This window comes from Pygocentrus nattereri, chromosome 10 (genome assembly GCF_015220715.1).
Source record: "Pygocentrus nattereri isolate fPygNat1 chromosome 10, fPygNat1.pri, whole genome shotgun sequence".
Lineage (NCBI taxonomy): Eukaryota > Metazoa > Chordata > Actinopteri > Characiformes > Serrasalmidae > Pygocentrus > Pygocentrus nattereri.
In genome coordinates, this window is record NC_051220.1 from 15,495,973 (window position 1) to 15,514,122 (window position 18,150).

At 38.9% G+C, this 18,150-nt stretch overlaps 2 protein-coding genes across 5 annotated transcripts; one reads left to right on the plus strand and one right to left on the minus strand.

The window, feature by feature from the left end:
* Positions 1–1,713: 1,713 nt before the first annotated feature.
* Positions 1,714–11,665, minus strand: wdr20a (WD repeat domain 20a). The gene is made up of 4 exons (XM_017713827.2): positions 11,390–11,665; positions 7,142–7,324; positions 5,195–6,523; positions 1,714–3,322 (listed from the first exon to the last, which is right to left on the minus strand). The coding sequence occupies exons 1-4, from the start codon at positions 11,651–11,653 to the stop codon at positions 3,269–3,271; spliced, it is 1,830 nt and encodes a 609-aa protein (XP_017569316.1). The 5' UTR covers positions 11,654–11,665; the 3' UTR covers positions 1,714–3,268.
* Positions 11,666–12,067: 402 nt separating this feature from the next.
* LOC108436987 lies at positions 12,068–15,713 on the plus strand. 4 transcript variants are annotated; one of them, XM_017713780.2, is made up of 6 exons: positions 12,068–12,209; positions 12,375–12,442; positions 12,548–12,619; positions 12,712–12,783; positions 14,230–14,697; positions 15,054–15,713. In XM_017713780.2, the coding sequence occupies exons 1-6, from the start codon at positions 12,116–12,118 to the stop codon at positions 15,111–15,113; spliced, it is 834 nt and encodes a 277-aa protein (XP_017569269.1). In that variant the 5' UTR covers positions 12,068–12,115; the 3' UTR covers positions 15,114–15,713. The 4 variants fall into 4 exon arrangements, with proteins under 4 accessions (XP_017569269.1, XP_017569268.1, XP_017569271.1 ...); XM_017713779.2 differs by having other exon boundaries at positions 12,069–12,209; positions 12,545–12,619; XM_017713782.2 differs by having other exon boundaries at positions 12,070–12,209; positions 12,545–12,619; positions 15,009–15,713.
* The last annotated feature ends 2,437 nt before the right edge of the window (positions 15,714–18,150 follow it).

The following is an 18,150-nucleotide window of genomic DNA, read 5'->3' on the forward strand; positions in this document are numbered from 1 at the left end:
AAAAAAATGGAATAGACAACAGGTGGAAATCATTGGCAATTAGCAAGACACACTCAATAAAGGAGTGGTTCTGCAGGTGGGGACCACAGACCACTTCTCAGTACCTATGCTTTCTGGCTGATGTTTTGGTCACGTTTGATGCTTTCACACTCGTGGTAGCATGAGACGGACTCTACAACCCACACAAGTGGCTCAGGTAGTGCAGCTCATCCAGGATGGCACATCAATGCGAGCTGTGGCAAGGTTTGCTGTGTCTGTCAGCGTAGTGTCCAGAGGCTGGAGGCGCTACCAGGAGACAGGCCAGTACACCAGGAGACATGGAGGAGGCCGTAGGAGGGCAACTTTGACTTGTTTTAAGGACATTACATCAAAGTTGGATCAGCCTGTAGTGTGGTTTTCCACTTTAATTTTGTGTGTGACTCCAAATCCAGGCCTCCATTGGTTAATACATTTGATTTCCATTGATTTTTGTGTGATTTTGTTGTCAGCACATTCAACTTTGTACAGAACAAAGTATTCCATGAGAATATTTCATTCATTTAGATCTAGGATGTTATTTGCGTGTTCCCTTTATTTTTTTGAGCAGTGTATTTTCTTGGAACGTGATCTGTTTATAACTCGATCACATTACCTACTTTATCACTACAGACAAAAACGAAATGAATTAGTCATTTACATGTATTCAATCATCCTTCCCACAAATTACACCGTCATCAGATTAGGATGTAAATTTCAAATCCCCCTACTGTTTAACCCAAGTTGGTGGCCATGTGGGTGTCTGACTTTTGCACCGGACTGTATATATTGTGTTAATACACCAAGAACGTTTTACCAATAGTCAGGTGACCACAGCACAATCTTTCACAGCAGCTATCTTTGTCATTCATGTTAGCCATTGTTTGGTATGTATTTTCTGAATAATCATACAGTAATTCAGTAATCCATTTTTGTTTTTAGATAATACAAGTACTTTTCAAACATTCTGTTGCCCATGTGTGATTATCTTTTTTTTTCCAGTCTTTCTGCCTTAAAGCCTCCTGTAAAGCACTTTGAGCTGCGTTACATGCATAAATGTACTATACAAAGGAAGATTCAGTGGATTTACTACTTTTATTAGGAATAAGCTGGGAATAATACGCATAAAAGGAATGTTTGTTAATGTTTGCACAGCATCCACTGCACAAAAAGCCGAACCAGAAATGACTTCAGCTGCTGCCTACTGAAAATAGCAGGCTGATGGGGGCCAGTTTCTATATTCTAGTCAGAGATGGGGAGATAAATTAGCTGGCAAGCTTGATTAGGCTTGAAACACTACATCGCACCAGGAAAGTGTGGGCAGCACACAGTTTTGGTTAAGTCAATCTGAAAGTAAATAAACCTTTTAAGTTTATGTGCTTGGTCATACTATGTATGATCCATCACACATTTCAAGTGTGGTGGCATATTTCATGTACCAGCGTTTAAAGACAACCATTAACCAATCATGTTTCTCCTCTCCCTCCTACCACCCCCCACATCCCAGCAAAAGTCATCACACTGCACCAAGTTAAGCAATCTTAAAAAGACCTGTTCATATAGTTTCTGATACTGCGTGACATTATCTATAAGAATAATGGAAAACAAAACAAAAAAAAAAAAAACATCTTTAAAACAGGATCTTTAAGGCTGGGCTAAACACACCACAATCTGTAACAATCAAAGCACAAGGCCAAATATCTATGTTCCTTTTTAATGAAGAACAAAACGTGAACTGTAAAATGTTGACATAAAATGAGCACTGTAGCATCCTCGCCTTTCCCAGTTAGTGTCGATTCACTGAATGTTGCATTAACAATGATTGATACTCACAAAAACAAGGTACATTAAAATGTTAAATAGGGTCACATGGTAATGTCCTACTGATCAGCTTCAAACCTACATTGCAGTTGTTTAGTGGGTGTGGCTTAATATTATCAGCAGAATATCAGCTTGTAAGCTAAATATTGACTTTTTTGTTGTAGTCTGCCCGACTTCCTGAGCTTCAAACTTTAGAATTCCCGAGTTCCACTGTCAGACAACACTGCATTTCGTGAATCTGTACTATTAAGCATGTTAACGCAAATATTTGAGTCTTCTGATACATAAATATCCTATATCAAAATACATCTGGATGAATTTTGTACAAGAGAAAAGGGGAAAAAAATAAACAGAAACCTGCATATTCAAGATTTTTTAATATTATTAATATGTATATTTTTCTGCTTTAGAAATCACTATTTCCTTTAATGATGACAAAACGTCCACTAGAGTAGTACTGATCATTTGCTTTTGCCCCATTAATCACTGAATTACAATATTATACATATAATACAAAGCAGATTTTAATCTGAAACAATATTAAAATAAATGCTCAATAGATACAAAGTTTTTTTTTTTAATTGTTTCATATTTCTCCACCTTATACCAGTCTGTGAGTCCTTGCACACAAAATGTAAAGCCATTCTCTTCTAATAAACTATTAAGTGCAAACAAATTTTCTTTAAAAAAAACTATGATTGCAGCATCCAGCTTTTTCAGATTCAAATTTCAAGACAGAGGATATTAAAGCCAAGTGCATCAAGGCCATCCCCAAACCTCTTCTTTGTTGTCTTTTTTTTTTTTTAATCCTTTATAGTAGTTACAAAACAGACAACCAAAATAAAATCAGTGCAAAGTTCTTAAATGGGGGAAAATCTATTCCATACGAAAGAAAAAACAAAAACCTTAGGAAAAGGAATTTGGATGGAAGCAAGTCCTTGGATTCTCTTTGCCCCTGGTTTCTGGCCCAAATCCCCACCCCTTCAGTTTACCACAGTCAAAAAGCTGACTGGTTTCCACTCTTAAATGACTTTCTCGCTATAGCCATGCTTCAAATTCAGAAAAGAAAAATAGTGAAATGTGTGTGAAAATCAAAATGACAAAAATAAATATATTTCTTTAAAAAAAAAAGGATAGGGGAAGGGTGGGGGGTGGTAAAAGAAATTGACATGGCCGCAGTCCATCATTCCATCATTGCACCACACCACTTCCATTTGTGCACAGTATTAGCAAGTCCACTGTGCAAGTAGACCACGTGAGGCAACCAATAGCAAACGTTTAAGAAATGAAAACAGAGGGGGGGGGGGGGGGGGGGCTGGGGGGTGGTATGGGGTTTCAAATAAAACGAAGTGAAGATGAAGTGAAGAGCAGCACAGGGCTCTCTATATGACAGCGGTGTGATGCAGGGTTCTTAGCAGCAGAAATATTGTGGCTATACTACTGTTCCACTGGGAGAGTTGGCTTGGTTTTGGGATGACAATAAACCCTGAAAAGGAAGACAAAGATTTATTTGGGAGCACTTCCAAGGTTTGAGACTTTTTGAGAAAAAGAAAAAAAGAACAAATGTAACAATCGGACATTTACAAAGCATTTTTCTCAAAACTGTCTGTTTAACATTCAAAATATTCTACGTGAACCAGAATTATTAGGTTCCCACTGTCCTGCTTGAAAGGGCAAATATATATTACGCACATTACCCTTAACGGTCACCCTGTTTATTTATAGTAGCCAAACTAATCGAAAGCAGCATGTGTTGATGCAAATTAATTGTGCCCAACAATATAAAAATGCAATGTAATTTTGTGCAGCACATGTGTGTTAATTTGGAAGTTTAGTGCATTTTATTCTAGATTATTCTCTAGAGTGTCTGCCACACAAAAAGGCTGATTTTGGCACTCCAAATTTTTCAGATATAATAGACCCTACAGCCCAACATTTCCTAATTTTTCTAAAATGTTGGAATTGGTTTTAGAAGCAACTGATAGTACAAGCTGCTGGTCATCCAAAGTGAACAGAGCAGAATTTCTCTTCGTGTCGCATGTCAGCTACTCCTTACTTTAGTACGGAGTGACCTGCATGCGAATGAAAAGAAAAAAAAATGTCCCAGACGGGGTTGAAGCAGCTTGTACTTTAGTTTGTCTCAACTAGCTAACATTGGTTACTTTCATCATTAATGTCTTGAACAATGAATTATAAAAACAGAACTTTGTTACTTCAGTGTGACATGAAAGGAAAAACTGTATGCATCTATTGAAATATGTGACAGGGCAGTTATAATGAATATCTGAGATTAGTCATTATGCTTCCACAGCACAGAATGAGAATCAGTTACTTGCATGTTATGGCCTTATACAATAACACAACAGTAGCAAATATTCAGACAGATTGCTGAGGTCTACCAAATCCCCACTATCTATTCTCAAACTAAACTGACAAACAAACAATGACCAAAATGTATGAAATCTTGTTTGTGTGCAATATTGTAACATTTTCATTTAATAAAAAGTCAAAGTTCTCTGAACTTTAATCCAGAGGCTCTGTTTGGCTGTTGAAGTCTGAGTCAGGGTTTTGTTTTTGGAGTAAAACTGCAGGTAAGCCACCCTGACTTGGGAGGGAATCATTCATCATAAAGTACATTTACAGAAAGTGCTTAAAGAGAGTGTGAATTTACAGGGGATCATTTAATTGCCTACTTGTGGAGTTCAAAAATACCAGAGACTACTGAAACATACCCTGACACGTCACAAAAATTCATGAAAACTGCAGCTTTCTGCAAAATAATACAGCTTGTCCTTTGAATAAATAATCAAGAGCAAAAATGATACAGCTGTAAAGTTCCTTAGGTTACGTGTTTGTATAGAGACACTGGGTACATCCATTTATGGGATTTGAGACATTTTAAAGCCCTATTTTTTTTCTCTTGTTCTTATATGTATGCATTAAGAATATTGATAAGAGCAATGTAATTTAACATTTCAGGACTTCTGTGTTTGTCTTTTTTTTTACCTTTTTCAATAAACAGGTCATTTGCTGAATGTTCAATGCTGTGTAGTGGCACAGTAGTCAGATGTGGTACTCAAAAATATTCAAGATTAGCAGGTTTGTGCATGAATTAACAACCACAGTAATAGCCCAGGAGTCATATTGCTAAAGAGGAAATGACGTGTGACTATGCATTAAGAAAATACATCTCCATTTCTGTTTACTGTGCAGGGGAAGGCTTTAAATAAGTCACACACAAACATGACACCACTACAGATATAGGCACGGTAACTAACTATGTTCACGTGATAGAATGGTATTTTGAGTGTAGGGGAAGACCAGTGTTATAGGCATTTTGGATTCAAAAAGAACTTACCACTTTGCCAGGCCTCGCCCATGTGCAAATAAATCCCTCCTGACAAGCGGTGACTATACAGTCCTCTAGAAAGATGAGAACAGTGAGTCTCTCATGTGCTATCTTTTTACAGATGAGCGGCTCGAGCAGGGGTACGTCCTCCATACGTGGGCACAGCAGCGTGCCCAGTGTCTTGGCTGGGTCCGTTTTCGTTTTGGTGAGCAAGTTGAGCTTGTCGCTGCTCTTGCTGCTGATGTGGCCCATGCTGTGATTGCGCTTGTGGTCCTTGTCATGGTGGCGATCTTTGCGGTCATGCAGTGAAAGCGTGGCAAACTTGCTGACACCCGAGGCAATGGCGTTGTCCATCACGCTGCTTTTGCTGCTGTTAGCAGTGGTGGCAGCTGCTGAATGTGGCAGGCTGTTGGAGCGGGGAAGCGGCGTGGGCAGGGAGTTCCCCGGCGTGTTTGCGCCACTGTTGTTGCTGCCATTCGTACTGGGGTTATTGGTCGTCGTGACGACCGTACTGCTCACGCCTCCTCCACTTCCTGTAGCTGGGGGACTTGTAGCGTTCATAACGTTGGTGTGGGTCCTGGTTCGAGACAGGGGGAGGTGGGGGAACAGGATGTCCTCTGTGAGGTCCCACAGGCACAATTGAGTGTCCTGACCCACCGAGCCAAAGCGGTAGGTGACGCTGACTGGTCGGCTATCCGTGGAGTTGCGCTTCGAGAGACGTGACTGAGTGCTGTTGGCCCGGTCGCGGCCAAAGTGGATCTGATCCTGGAAGTCCTCGTCGCTGCCGCTGAACTCCATGGGGTCGCTCTCCTCCACGCTAGTGGTGTAGTGGTCAAATGCCACCACACTTACCCATGACTTGTGACCGTGACCCCGTGCTATGACTCGACAGTCCACAAACGACCACACGGTGACCAAGTCATCCTCTCCACCCGCGACAATGTATTTCCCATCCGGGCTCCAGCATACACAAAGCAGTCCCCCAAAATAGCTTTTCATGGTCCCGTGCAACTCCACTGCATCAAAGTTAAACACGCGGAGGAAACCATCCTGGCTCACACAGGCCAGGAACTTCCCATCGGGAGAAAAGGCAAACTCATTCAGTGCCCCCTCGCCCACCATCCACTTGAGCAGAGGGTTGCGCGTGGATTTGCTCTTGCACGTGTGCACAGCATAGTTCTCGCCCTGTTTGAGCAGCTGGTAGTGAGGGGCTGTTGTGCCACATGTATGCTCCACATTATACAAGTACATGTTTCCACTGGAATGAGCTACAAGGAAGAGGCTCTCAGAGCCTGGCACCCATTTTACACAAGTCACTCTAGATTTATCTATTAGTCTCTGAGGTGGTGGTTTAGGGAGGATTTGTAAAGGAGTAAGAGTGGGAGACCATTTAAAAAAAAAAAAAAAAAAAAAAAGGAGAGAGAGAGAGAAAAAAAAAAGACCATTTGTTAGTAGATAAAGTTAACAGTAATATACCCAGTGTGTTGCTAAGTTTTACAACACATACAGCGTACACAATATATGGCTGATGTTAAACAATGAAGTGCCAGCTTTAAACACCATCCTTAACACATTTTCTATGCATGCTAAGGAGAATGACAAGGACACACACATAAGAACTTTTCTGTGTAACACCAGTAGTCACAGAAAGTTTCTGTCCTTGTAGTGGGATCCTACAGATGAAGAGAGACAACTACAACACCATGCTTTTTGTTTTTATCAGAATTAATTTATGGTTTCAAACATTGCACTTGCCTCTGATCATCTGCTACAAAGGCTGTTCAGTATAGAAATGTGGTCCAAATACTACAGTGCATCCCCAAAACTGACGCTATGGTTCAACATTAAACATCAACATTGACTGACTTGTTAAATGCATACAAAAACACAGCTGTACAAGCACCAGAAATAAAGGACTCAAATGTTGTTCACACACACATACATGCGTACACTTACTTCTTCATTGAAGAGCTTGCTTGTCTCTTTCTTGATGGGGTCAATGAGCTGCACCTGGCCGGCTGAGAACCCCACCAACAATGATACGCTCTCCGCCGTGGCAGTAAGGTGGTTAAAGTCATGGCAGGTGGGCTGCGTACCTTTGTATATCCTCTTGTCTATTGGCTTACTTAGGTCTGCAGCCTGTGAGCCGTAAAACATATAGAAAAGAGGCATGAATAAGAATGCCTCCTCAATTGGATATTTCCCCAAAAAAGAATAAAAAGCATACGTTTCCTTATCCAACATAAATTACACCAAGAGATCGAAATTAAATTAACATACAGACACCAAAATATAACAAGTTAAAATAATGACCCAAAGCATGTAGAAGAAAATTGTAAATGGGGGAAGAGAAAAAATATAAAAAATCTGGGCAGCTGAAATGAAATTGTGAGGTTTTTCTTGGTGCTAAGGAAGGGGAAATTATAACACTCAGAGCTGTTTAAAATTCTAAGCATTAAAACAAATTAGAGAGTCACACTCACTGTCCTAAGCACATGCATATTCATGATGTATTCTGTTAGGATAGACATATCTATATCTATAGTAAGAGCAATTTTGCAAAAAAGAAAATGAGACATGTACTCTGATCTTACATTTTCCCACCAAAATATGTTCTAAAAGGTGAAGTTACAGCATTAAACTACACCCTCTTAGATTTTAAAGACTGTAGTTGGGGTGTTCAGAGACATTGCTGGTATTTCCATTTGTACATAACGTTCATAAATATTTCAAGGCTACACATTTAAATGTTTTTGTTCTGAACGCAGCTCCCGGCTGCAACGTTCTATGAATGTGCTTCTCATCTGTAGTCTTGAAACGCTATCCTGGAGAGTTTCAATAATTCCTTGCCCAAACACACCTGATTCAGCCAATTAGGTCATTACTAAGCGATTCATTCAATAAATACTTCAACATAAAACTAATATTCATAATTTAGCTTTATTTTGAGAAGGCTGCTAGCTATCTGCTAAGCTGACTGCCAAAGAAAGCTGTGCTCCCATAGAGAGTAAACAGAGTATGACTTATTATGATTATACTTCACGTACTTGTAACTTGTGACCACATACATATGTGAATATTTTTTTCTTCTTCGCATGAGTTTTCACTAGAGATGGACACAAGCTTTGTCACAAAAAGATATACAGACAATTAACTCAGTGACTGTAAAATGTGGCAAGTTCACTTGCATTTGCAAGCATTCCTATTTACTTTGTTACTAAGAATTATGAGCGCCTTACTGTGAATGTATTGACAAGCATCTCATGAAAAGAAAGAATAAACAAATAAACAAACAAACAAACAAACAGAGCTGCTGGCTGCGGAGGGGCTTTATCGCTATTTATACTAATTAAACGAGTCAGCAACTTTAGAGTTCAACTTATAAAAAAAGGTTCATGAGAGTAAGTTCTCATTAGCATTTAACGTTGTACCAGTTAGCTCCAAGAAGTCATCAGCTCGCACCTGAAGCTGCAGCCCCTGCTACTCAACTTTGGCTATTTTTAAATAACACATTTTCAAATGCATTCATGTTGGCCCCAGTTATTGTTTTCCTTATTTCCTTCACCGTAGATAACCGATTATCCGTTCATTAACTCTTACAGATACTCGAATATCAAAATTAGAAATGCACATCCAATTTCACCTTCTTGATCATTCTGTTGCTGCTCCCAACTTCTACCATGCAGTAATTGCACTCGATGTGATTAACATCAGAAACCACATACCGTGCTGTATAAATGAATGTAATTCTAATGGGGATGTAATATTCTGACAATATTTAGCATGGTAGTGTGTGATTCTGGACGCAGTGTCTATCCTTGGTCCTTGGAGAAGTGAAGTGGGACCCTGTGAATCCAAAGCTGCTCTTCATTTTTAAAATATATAAACAAATAAACAAACACCTCTGATAAAACTACTATTTGTTTGATGTAATGCAAACTGCCAGTATTTCAAAATCTCCACCATAACAATATCATACATTTTGAATACTGCGGAACACCAAATTACAAAATACTTATGCTTGTCATTCACTCATAAATCTACACTGTGAAGCAGGCATGCTAATTAGCTCACTGACACTGATTTAACAGACTACTTGGGTACTGAAATTTGTTATTGACGAATACAGACTTTTTCAAGGCTCAGTTGTAATGAAGTAATTTATTAAGTTAAACCAGACAAGAGGTTACAAAAATCTTCAGGTCTGCAGTCTGTCTGTTGACAAGGTAGCAAGCAATAAAATATGTAGTTTGCAGAGAGTCTATATCAAAAACCCACAATGATATGACTTTTTGGCCAGTGTAGCCATGAGAAACATTAGTACTTCAGGTACATATATTTTTCTGCCCTTGTGTTTATTTGCATATGAGGACATTCATCAAATTATAGATTGATGCAGGTTTCATGCCATGTGCAAGAGAATATCATCCCTGCACTACTACATCATGAAAGTGTAAAATGTGGTTCCACAACAGTATACTGGTTTGTCATTATTTTAAATACATGATATCATGTTATGGTGACAGTGTTATAGCAGAAATCATTTTTCCTTAAAGAGTGAAAAGTTCTGGTTCTTGATACTCCTGGTCCTAGATGTTCAGGTACTGCGTATTTCCCAACCTCCCTTTATCATAAGTTTCAATACTTACTCTGAGATGAAAAAGGGGCATACTTGTAAACCATGTTTTAGCATGAGAGGCCTAGGCTATTTATACTAGAACTATTACAGTGACATCAGGTAACACTATATTCTCTAAGTGTTAAGGCCCATTTATATCTAGCAGCATTTTATTAAACTTTATGTACTGCATCAATATCTCCATCAGCAGATACGTACAGTAAAAAATATGGAAACCTGCAACAACCCATATTGGAGCATCTTCATTCAAGAATCACATAAAATTATTTTTTTAAGAAGATAAATATATCAGATGCATGGGTAAAGAGATGATGACCTTCGTATGATATCTGTAACCATAGCATGAGCATGCTGTAATGTCCACAAAAGATTTCACCAGTCAGTCAAAACAGTTGACTGAAGCACTGTGACTGCAGAAAGAATCAGTTACACTATTAACCTTAGAATACCTGTTGATCCCAATTAATGTAGTCCCTTTCAACATGGTTGTGTTAGTAGCTCCAAAAGGGAAACAAAAGATATCTGAACGTTTTCAAAGCATTGCGATTAAACTCTGCATCTGTAGTGAACACTTAAAGCCACTCATAAACTAACTGACCACAACTACTAATATGTATAATAAGCTTTATGAAGGATGAGGAACAGACAACAACGTGCCTTATTACAACCCAAGTGCAATGGTATTTGCACAGTGAGGTAATTTTTATTCAATTGCAGACCAACCATTAATTTGGCAGACCTCTCCAGAGCAGCTCACTCAGCACTTCATATGAGCTCCGTGCAATCCACATAAACAACGCACGTAGGCAGCAGTAACTGACGGGATCAATCTCCTTCTCAGCAAATAACAAAAACACAAACAGCACAGATTTAGACAAATTTACATTCAGCACTGCCCAACTACACTGGAAATTAAAATGATAACGTCATGCTAGACTTTTTAAACCCAGTGCTTCATTTCCTCTCGTCTTACGCCAATGGCGGTGGACATTAATAATAACTGAGTAGTAAATAAGCACTGACAGAGTCGTTGGCACAGTAATGAAGTTAAAAGCATGACTACTTGATTAAACACGAACTGTTCTCTCCATCGCAGTTGGCCCAATCGCTTGAACCAAGTTGCAGTAGTTAGCTAGCTTAGCTCACCGTGGACAAGTCGACCCCGATATGTGCAGACATGTACACGGCTAGCGTTAATCCCCACACGACAAGCATGGCGTTATTAGTAACGTCGAAGGAAGTCAAAACGCAAACAGCGCTCTTTTTAACATCCAGAGGATAAAGTGGGCATGAAAAGTGTTAGTCCTACGGCGTCCACGACAGGTGTACCTAACGTTAGGCCCAAGCTGACAGCTTGTCGGTAGGCTTCAATAGCTAAGCTAGCTAAGGCTAGCTAACGTTAGCAAGCAGTCCACGCAAAAAAGGCTGAGGGAAAGCAGCTAAACAACGACCTCGCCACTTCATGTGGACTCAAATCAAGCTTCGTTTTTAACTATAACCCAATCGCTTTAACTGTGCCTGCCAAGAAAACAAAAAGGCAAGAAAAGACCCCAAGTGTTGTTTACCTTTCGGACGCCTTTGTAGATGTAGAAGTAGAGCTCCCGGCCCACATTGAAGCAGATTCGGTCGCCGTTGCCGGACTGGTCGTTCACGTTTACGAACGAGACCTTCACGGGGTTGGAGCCCTGCGAGTTGAAAGGCACCCGGTTGGGGCGGCTGTACTCGGAGTGCGTGAGGAGTTTGTATGCGCCTTCTCGGGTCGTGAACTGAGTTTTGATCTCGTTCATCTCCTTCCCTCCTCCCTCCGCCGCCATCTTTGAAATTTGCATTCATCCTGGCCCAGGCCCGGATCTTACGCGCCGCACATGCGCAGAGCCGAGCACACCATCGTCTGCAGTTATTTAACGGAATTATTTAATAACGGGTATTAAAAGCGCAGATGATCGACTGTTACTGTAAACATTGGGTATGATTAGTCAATATTAAGTATAAAGTAACGTTACTGTACACTATTTTCGTTGCAGCGCCTAAGCATTAATGTTTTTATATCTGAAATACTAATAAAATAAAAAGTAAAACAGTGTTTTAATTTAATATGGCAAATTACAGATACGGGTTCATTAGAAGCTCAAAAACGAGACTGTTTTGAGTTAACGTATGCAACGCGTTTTCCATCATTTTAAATAAATCATTTGTACCACCCTTTTATAATTTGATTGATTGACAAGTTAACAGGCCTAGTCCATTATTTGCCTCTTGTTCACTCTGCGCCTGCCTCCACTTCACCTGTAATGGTGCTCAAACTACCTTTAATGTCTGAAGCGTGTCTCAGGCTGTGGAGTACAATGCCGACCAAACAATTACGGAGGCGACATGCTACAGCAGGTAGAAGGCCTCCAGTATTAGCCAGGACTCCAAATATAAGTTCATACATTGCACATAAAAGCTGTGTGTGACTGACATGCAGGTCAAGAATTGAGCAATATGTTAACATAATGTTGTTGCCGACTGAAACGATGGAGACTTTACTAATACAAAGTGTACTCATAGGTATCTGTGACCACAGCTTTGTTCCGAGAGGCCCAGACGCTGTGGACAGGCTGGCATTCAAGTACATGGTAGGACTACCCGTGTACGTTCAACACATGCTCATTAAACTGATTTCCCCCGTTTGTGTAGCTAAATGTGTGTACTGTAACGATACTCCTGTTTTGTATCAGGAGATGTGTAAAGTGGATTCAAGCTCGGACTCGGAGTCAGACGTAAGCCCGCGATGGTCCGATGCTAGCAGTAAGGTAGTGACCGCTTCAAGTAAAGGAACAAAATTACAGATTTAAACAATTACAGATTTTCAAAAAAAGTGAATTAATGTTTGCTGTCCTGTTAGTCACTACAGCTTTGCACAAGTCTTAAGAAGCCTTCTTTACCACAAAAGCCATTTGGACGGCACTACCAACAAGTGAGTAAATAATGGAACGAGATTTTGGTCTCTGACACTTTCTGTTGACTATCGTACATGTAATACAAGATTTATTTCTCTGTTATCTACAAAACTAGTGGAATCATAAAATGATCAGACGTCTGTCAGCAGTTGATTATGTGGCAGATGCTTAACAAATCTAAACTATAATGGACAAGAGGTGTTTATTTGCAAATTTCTCTCATTTGTCTGCCACTGACTGTACTACTTGCATCTACTCTACTCGCAAGTGCACAGTCTTGCACCAAAAAAGGAGGCAAAGATACAGGAGAAGCAACAGAGTAGTTTTAATCCATACTAAGCCGGGCAGTGTTCTGGATGGAGCAACTGTGTTGCAAGACTTTCTGCATCCATGGCCTCATTTCTTTTAATTTGTGATTCTTTCTTAATCATATGTTCAACCCAAAATATCACATTTTAAACATGCCTCACAACCCCCCCACTTACATTTAATCATGTTAAGATAGTGCTTTGTTACTGTACGTAACCCTATACAGATCTACAGTATTGTAGATGAGTATTTTGCACTTGAGTAAAAATTCAGTATGGCTGCTAACACTGTTTATTATCCATGCGACATACTTTTGTCCATTTTTATAAACCCCAAAAAGCAAATCAGTTTGAGATTACCTGTCATTTGTCAACTTCTTGTGATTTGTGGCAAATTATATATATATATATATATATATATATATATATATATATATATATATATATATATATATATATATGTATATATATATATATATATATATATATATATATATATATATATATATGTATTGTGTGTGTGTGTGTGTATGTATGTGTGTGTGTGTATGTATGTGTGTGTATATGTATGTATGTATGTATGTATATGTGTATATATATATATATATATATATATATATATATATATATATATATATATATACATACATCTTTTTTTTTACATTTATTTATTTTTCTCTCATATGGCAGAGAAGTATATGTAGGATGTTGGGTGAAGCAAGACTCAAAGAAAACATTTTTGGATTTATTATTTCACCATTGTCACAGTTCCATATAAATCTCAGAAAATGCGTGTAGATTCAGTGGTAGTTTTGGATAGTAAATTATATGGCTATATTTATTTGTAAACATTATAAACCCTGGTTCCTGTCACTGCCACTGTAAAGAAATCTGTGCACCTTTGCATATCAAACCATTCTGAATTACCTTGCTCACATATTTAAGTATGCAGGCATTCAAAAAATCAGTGAAATTCCCCTTTTAAAGAAGCACATTTTACTCAAAGTACCAACAACAGATCAACTACATGAGTAAAATGAGGGTTATTTATTTATTTATTTATTTATTTTAACACGGTTTAATGCATCCTTAATTTGGGCCTTATCTGCCCTTAGATTGACCTGGATCTCTTAACTGTTATGTTACTTATTTTAGTCCCTGGACCCATATGATGGAAGTTCAGAAGACTCTACTTCCTCTGCTGATGGTTCAAAAAGACAGAAACACAGAGGCTTCAGAACTAAAGGGAGAGGTCGCAGAGCGGCCCCCAATCCTGCACCCCTCTTTGAAGTGAGGAGGCCAGGGTCAAGAGATGGTATGCCTGCAGACGTCCAGATGAGATCATCAAGTGACTCAGAGCTGAAGGCGGATAATCAGGGGGACTTCCCTCCTAGCGCCAGAAAATTTGCCAATGCTGAGATTTTACAGAAACCTCTCTACTGCCCTGTAGTTCCATTTGGTAGAGAGACATTTCATCTAACCGATGACTTACTCAAGAGCCCCACCCACCTTGGTTCACCTTCCAAAAGGAAGTTGTTTGGCACATTGGCTGATTCTGAGGAATACATGCACAGAAAGAAGCAGTGTATCACTCAAATGGAGACAGAGACCATTTTCCCAGAGGTGAGTCCACAGTTCAGTAGAAGCTGAAATATGCGCTTAATCAGAAGATCTGACTGCAGTTCACTCAAGCCATGTGTCTGCAGTGACTTGCTGCGTGTCAGGGCTGAGTCAGCAGATTACAACAGCAGATTGGCCTGCTATTAAGGTGCCTATAGCAAGTTAAATTTGTCCATTTCTGGTGCTTTAAACGAAAGACATTAATTCCACATGTAATTACAAATCTCAAACAAATAAGGATTTTACTGAGGATGGACTTTTAATTGATTCATTGTTTATATGAACATTTAATTTCATTTTATTTCTTATTGTAGGGATGAGGCAAAGTGTTTCATCTTTCATCTTAATTCTGCACACAGTATCATCTGGAAAGAATCACCTGTCTGAAGAACGCTGCATGCTGTCACTCAAGACTGTAATGGGGAAGCTTTTCTATAGGAACTGTTCCATCAGGGCAAGTGGAAATTTGTTGCAAGGAAGTGGATTTAGAACCTCAAGCATTACAAAGTGAATTCTTTTTCACTGTAATTTCTGTACCCCAAAAGCTGCCAACGTAAGGTTTAGGATGGTGTTTGTCATTTTAACTGGAGTCTGTAAAATATTTGCTACACATTCTTCTAGCTTCCAACACAACAGCTATTTAACAAGCCTGCCATAAGTTTAAAATAAATATATTGGAGCAGGGGGGAAAAATAAATATAGTGTGGGGCTACTCAATGTGTACTATATCCGATTAGGAGTAATGTTTTCTTTGAATTCATTTATATACACCGATCAGGCATAATATTATGACTACCTCCTTATTTCTACACTCATTGTCCATTTTATCAGCTCCACTTACTATGTAGGTGCACTGTGTAGTTCTACAGTTACAGACTTTAGTTCATCTGTTTCTCTGCATACTTTGTTAGCACCCGTTTACCCTGTTCTTAAGTGGCCAAGACTCCCATAGACCCTCACAAAGCAGGTACTGTTTGGGCGGTAGATCATTCTCAGCACTGCAGTAACACTGACGTGGTGGTGGTGTGTTAGTGTGTGTTGTGCTGGTATGAGTGGATCAGACACAGCAGTGCTGCTAGAGTTTTTACACACAGTGTCCACCTGCCACCCAAATAGTACCTGCTCTATGAGGGTCCATGTGGGTTACCTATATAGGTATGGAGCTGATAAAATGGACAGCAAGTGCAGAAACAAGGTGGTCATAATGTTATGCCTGATCGGTGTGCATGTATATATTGAAATACAACAAAGACCTTAAAAGTTTATAAATTGCAAAATAATAAAGTGCACATCACAGATTTGCTGCCTGTATTTCTGTATTCTAATCCTCTCTTAGAGTACAGTTTGTTTACTGTCAACCTGAAACGAAAAATGACAATCTTTACCTCATTGATTCATTTCTCTGGTCATATTAAGCACAGTCATAGTCATGCTCCTAAATATTGATATGTTGAGCATTACTGTCATTTTAGCTGTCTAGCACAGAATATTGGAGTCAAATTTAATAATGAATTTGAGCTCAAATTGTAGACTTGTTTTAGTTTTAATCCAGATGACAGTGAAGGAATTGCATCCATTTTCATACACAGGCTGCTTATTTTAGGTAATGTTAAAGTAATTGAATTAACTAACACTCAAAGTGCCATTTTAGTTCATTGTTAAAAACCCTTGCTTGAACATGGACAGCAACATATGCTGGTTTTCTAGGAAATGCATGCTTCATTTGAATGAGGCCAGGTGATTGACTTTGCCATTCTAGAACATTCCACTGTTTTGCCTTCGGTTGCTTTCACACTGTGCTTTGGGTCATTGTCTATATGTTGCTTTTGTCAGCAGTGACATTAGCAATAAATACAAGGGAACCATAAACATCCTTGCCATAATGCTACCTTCACCATGCTTGACAGATGAGCTATTAAGCTTTGGATCATGAGCCATTCCTTCCCTTCTTCGTACTCTTCCCTTCAGAGAGACCTAAACCCTGATCTTTGTCTCATCTGTCCAAAAGATGTCCCAGAATTGTAAAAAAGTTTTGTTTGCAAACTGATCTGGTCTGACTTGGTAATTTACATTTTGTGGTAATCCTCTGTATTTACTCTGCCTTCATATTGAGGACCCTCAAATTAAAGCCATCTGCACTTTGAGTTCCATATTCATTATTTATAAACTAAAATCTTGAATTTTAAAGACAAAACTCATTTTTTCCAAGATGACAATGCCCCCATTAACAAGGCACTATGGGTCACTGTATCATTTAATTCATATGGAAACTACAAACCTAGTTCCAAAAAAGTTGGGATGTGATTAACAGAAACAGAAATCAGTGGCGGCCTTTCTGCAGTCCAGACCTGCACGGTTGCATGGTTCAAAAGATCTGCTTTCAACACTGCATCAGTTTGTGTCTTCAGTCCTCAAATGATTAAGTGTGGTTAAAAAGTGATGTAATAGTGCTAAACACGTGCCTGTCCCAACATTTTTGGAACATGTTGCTGACATCACATTTGCAATGAGTGTGTATTTACAAAAAATCTTAACAATAAAAAAAGTTAATTGGGTAAACATAAATGGTACTAATGCACTTTCAATTTAATACTGGTCACTAATCATTGCTGTGATTTTACTAGCATAGAACATAGTCTTAATTTTTTTATACGAATCATATTTTATGACCGTCACCAGATCCTTACCAAGATGTAGATTGATTGGAGATTTTGGGCTGCCATGTTAGATGGTGTCCTCTACCACCGTCATCAGAACAATCAACTGAAAGGAATATCTTTTGGAAAAATGGTGTTCCATCCCTCCAGGACAGGTTTGTAGAGTTGTAGAATTTATTCCAAAATACAGTGAAGCTCTTTGGGCAGCTTTCGCCTTTGCTGAGACATGCTGTTTTTTCCTCTAATTTGCCACACCAATGTTTTGATTTCCAACTGATGTGAAGTTGCTTACATTGGCCTTATACTACCAGATTCCTGTTTAGATTACCCAGCACAGTGTCCTTTTCTTACTTCAAAGTGTTGTCTCAATTTCATCAACAGATTGTCAAGATGTATCAACAAACATCTTTCTGTAGATTTTAAGAACACTGCAAGAGGTTGACTCATAATCCCCATTGTAAGATCACATGGTCTAATTTGAATTTACTTGTTAATTCCTGCTTTAAGTATGTACACACCTACTCAATGGGCAATGCCAACTGAGATAAAACACAATCCATCTGATGCTTAACATCCAGAGTTATTTGAACCCGAGGAAAGTAACACCAAACTACAGATCATTCTTTTATATGCACTTCAGCTGTCATCTTCATTGGGGCAATTTTATTTACTTCCATCCTCCACATAGAGAGGAGATATTCAACTCTTACTCTTTACAGAATATTCTTTTCAATAAAGCATGAGTATTTCCAAGATCCTCAAAATCAATTTTAGTTGTGTAACACAGATGTATTACCTC

Bases quoted from the DNA above. Each gene is read 5' to 3' on its own strand.
- wdr20a (XM_017713827.2), bottom strand. From the start codon at position 11,653: ATGCAAATTTCAAAGATGGCGGCGGAGGGAGGAGGGAAGGAGATGAAC. The intron at 7,325-11,389 runs GTAAACAACACT...TACGGCTCACAG, and splicing joins TCTACAAAGGCGTCCGAAAG to GCTGCAGACCTAAGTAAGCC. The intron at 6,524-7,141 runs GTAAGTGTACGC...CCACCACCTCAG, and splicing joins GCAAGCTCTTCAATGAAGAA to AGACTAATAGATAAATCTAG.
- LOC108436987 (XM_017713779.2), top strand. From the start codon at position 12,116: ATGGTGCTCAAACTACCTTTAATGTCTGAAGCGTGTCTCAGGCTGTGG. The intron at 12,620-12,711 runs GTAGTGACCGCT...CTGTCCTGTTAG, and splicing joins GGTCCGATGCTAGCAGTAAG to TCACTACAGCTTTGCACAAG. The intron at 12,784-14,229 runs GTGAGTAAATAA...TACTTATTTTAG, and splicing joins TTGGACGGCACTACCAACAA to TCCCTGGACCCATATGATGG.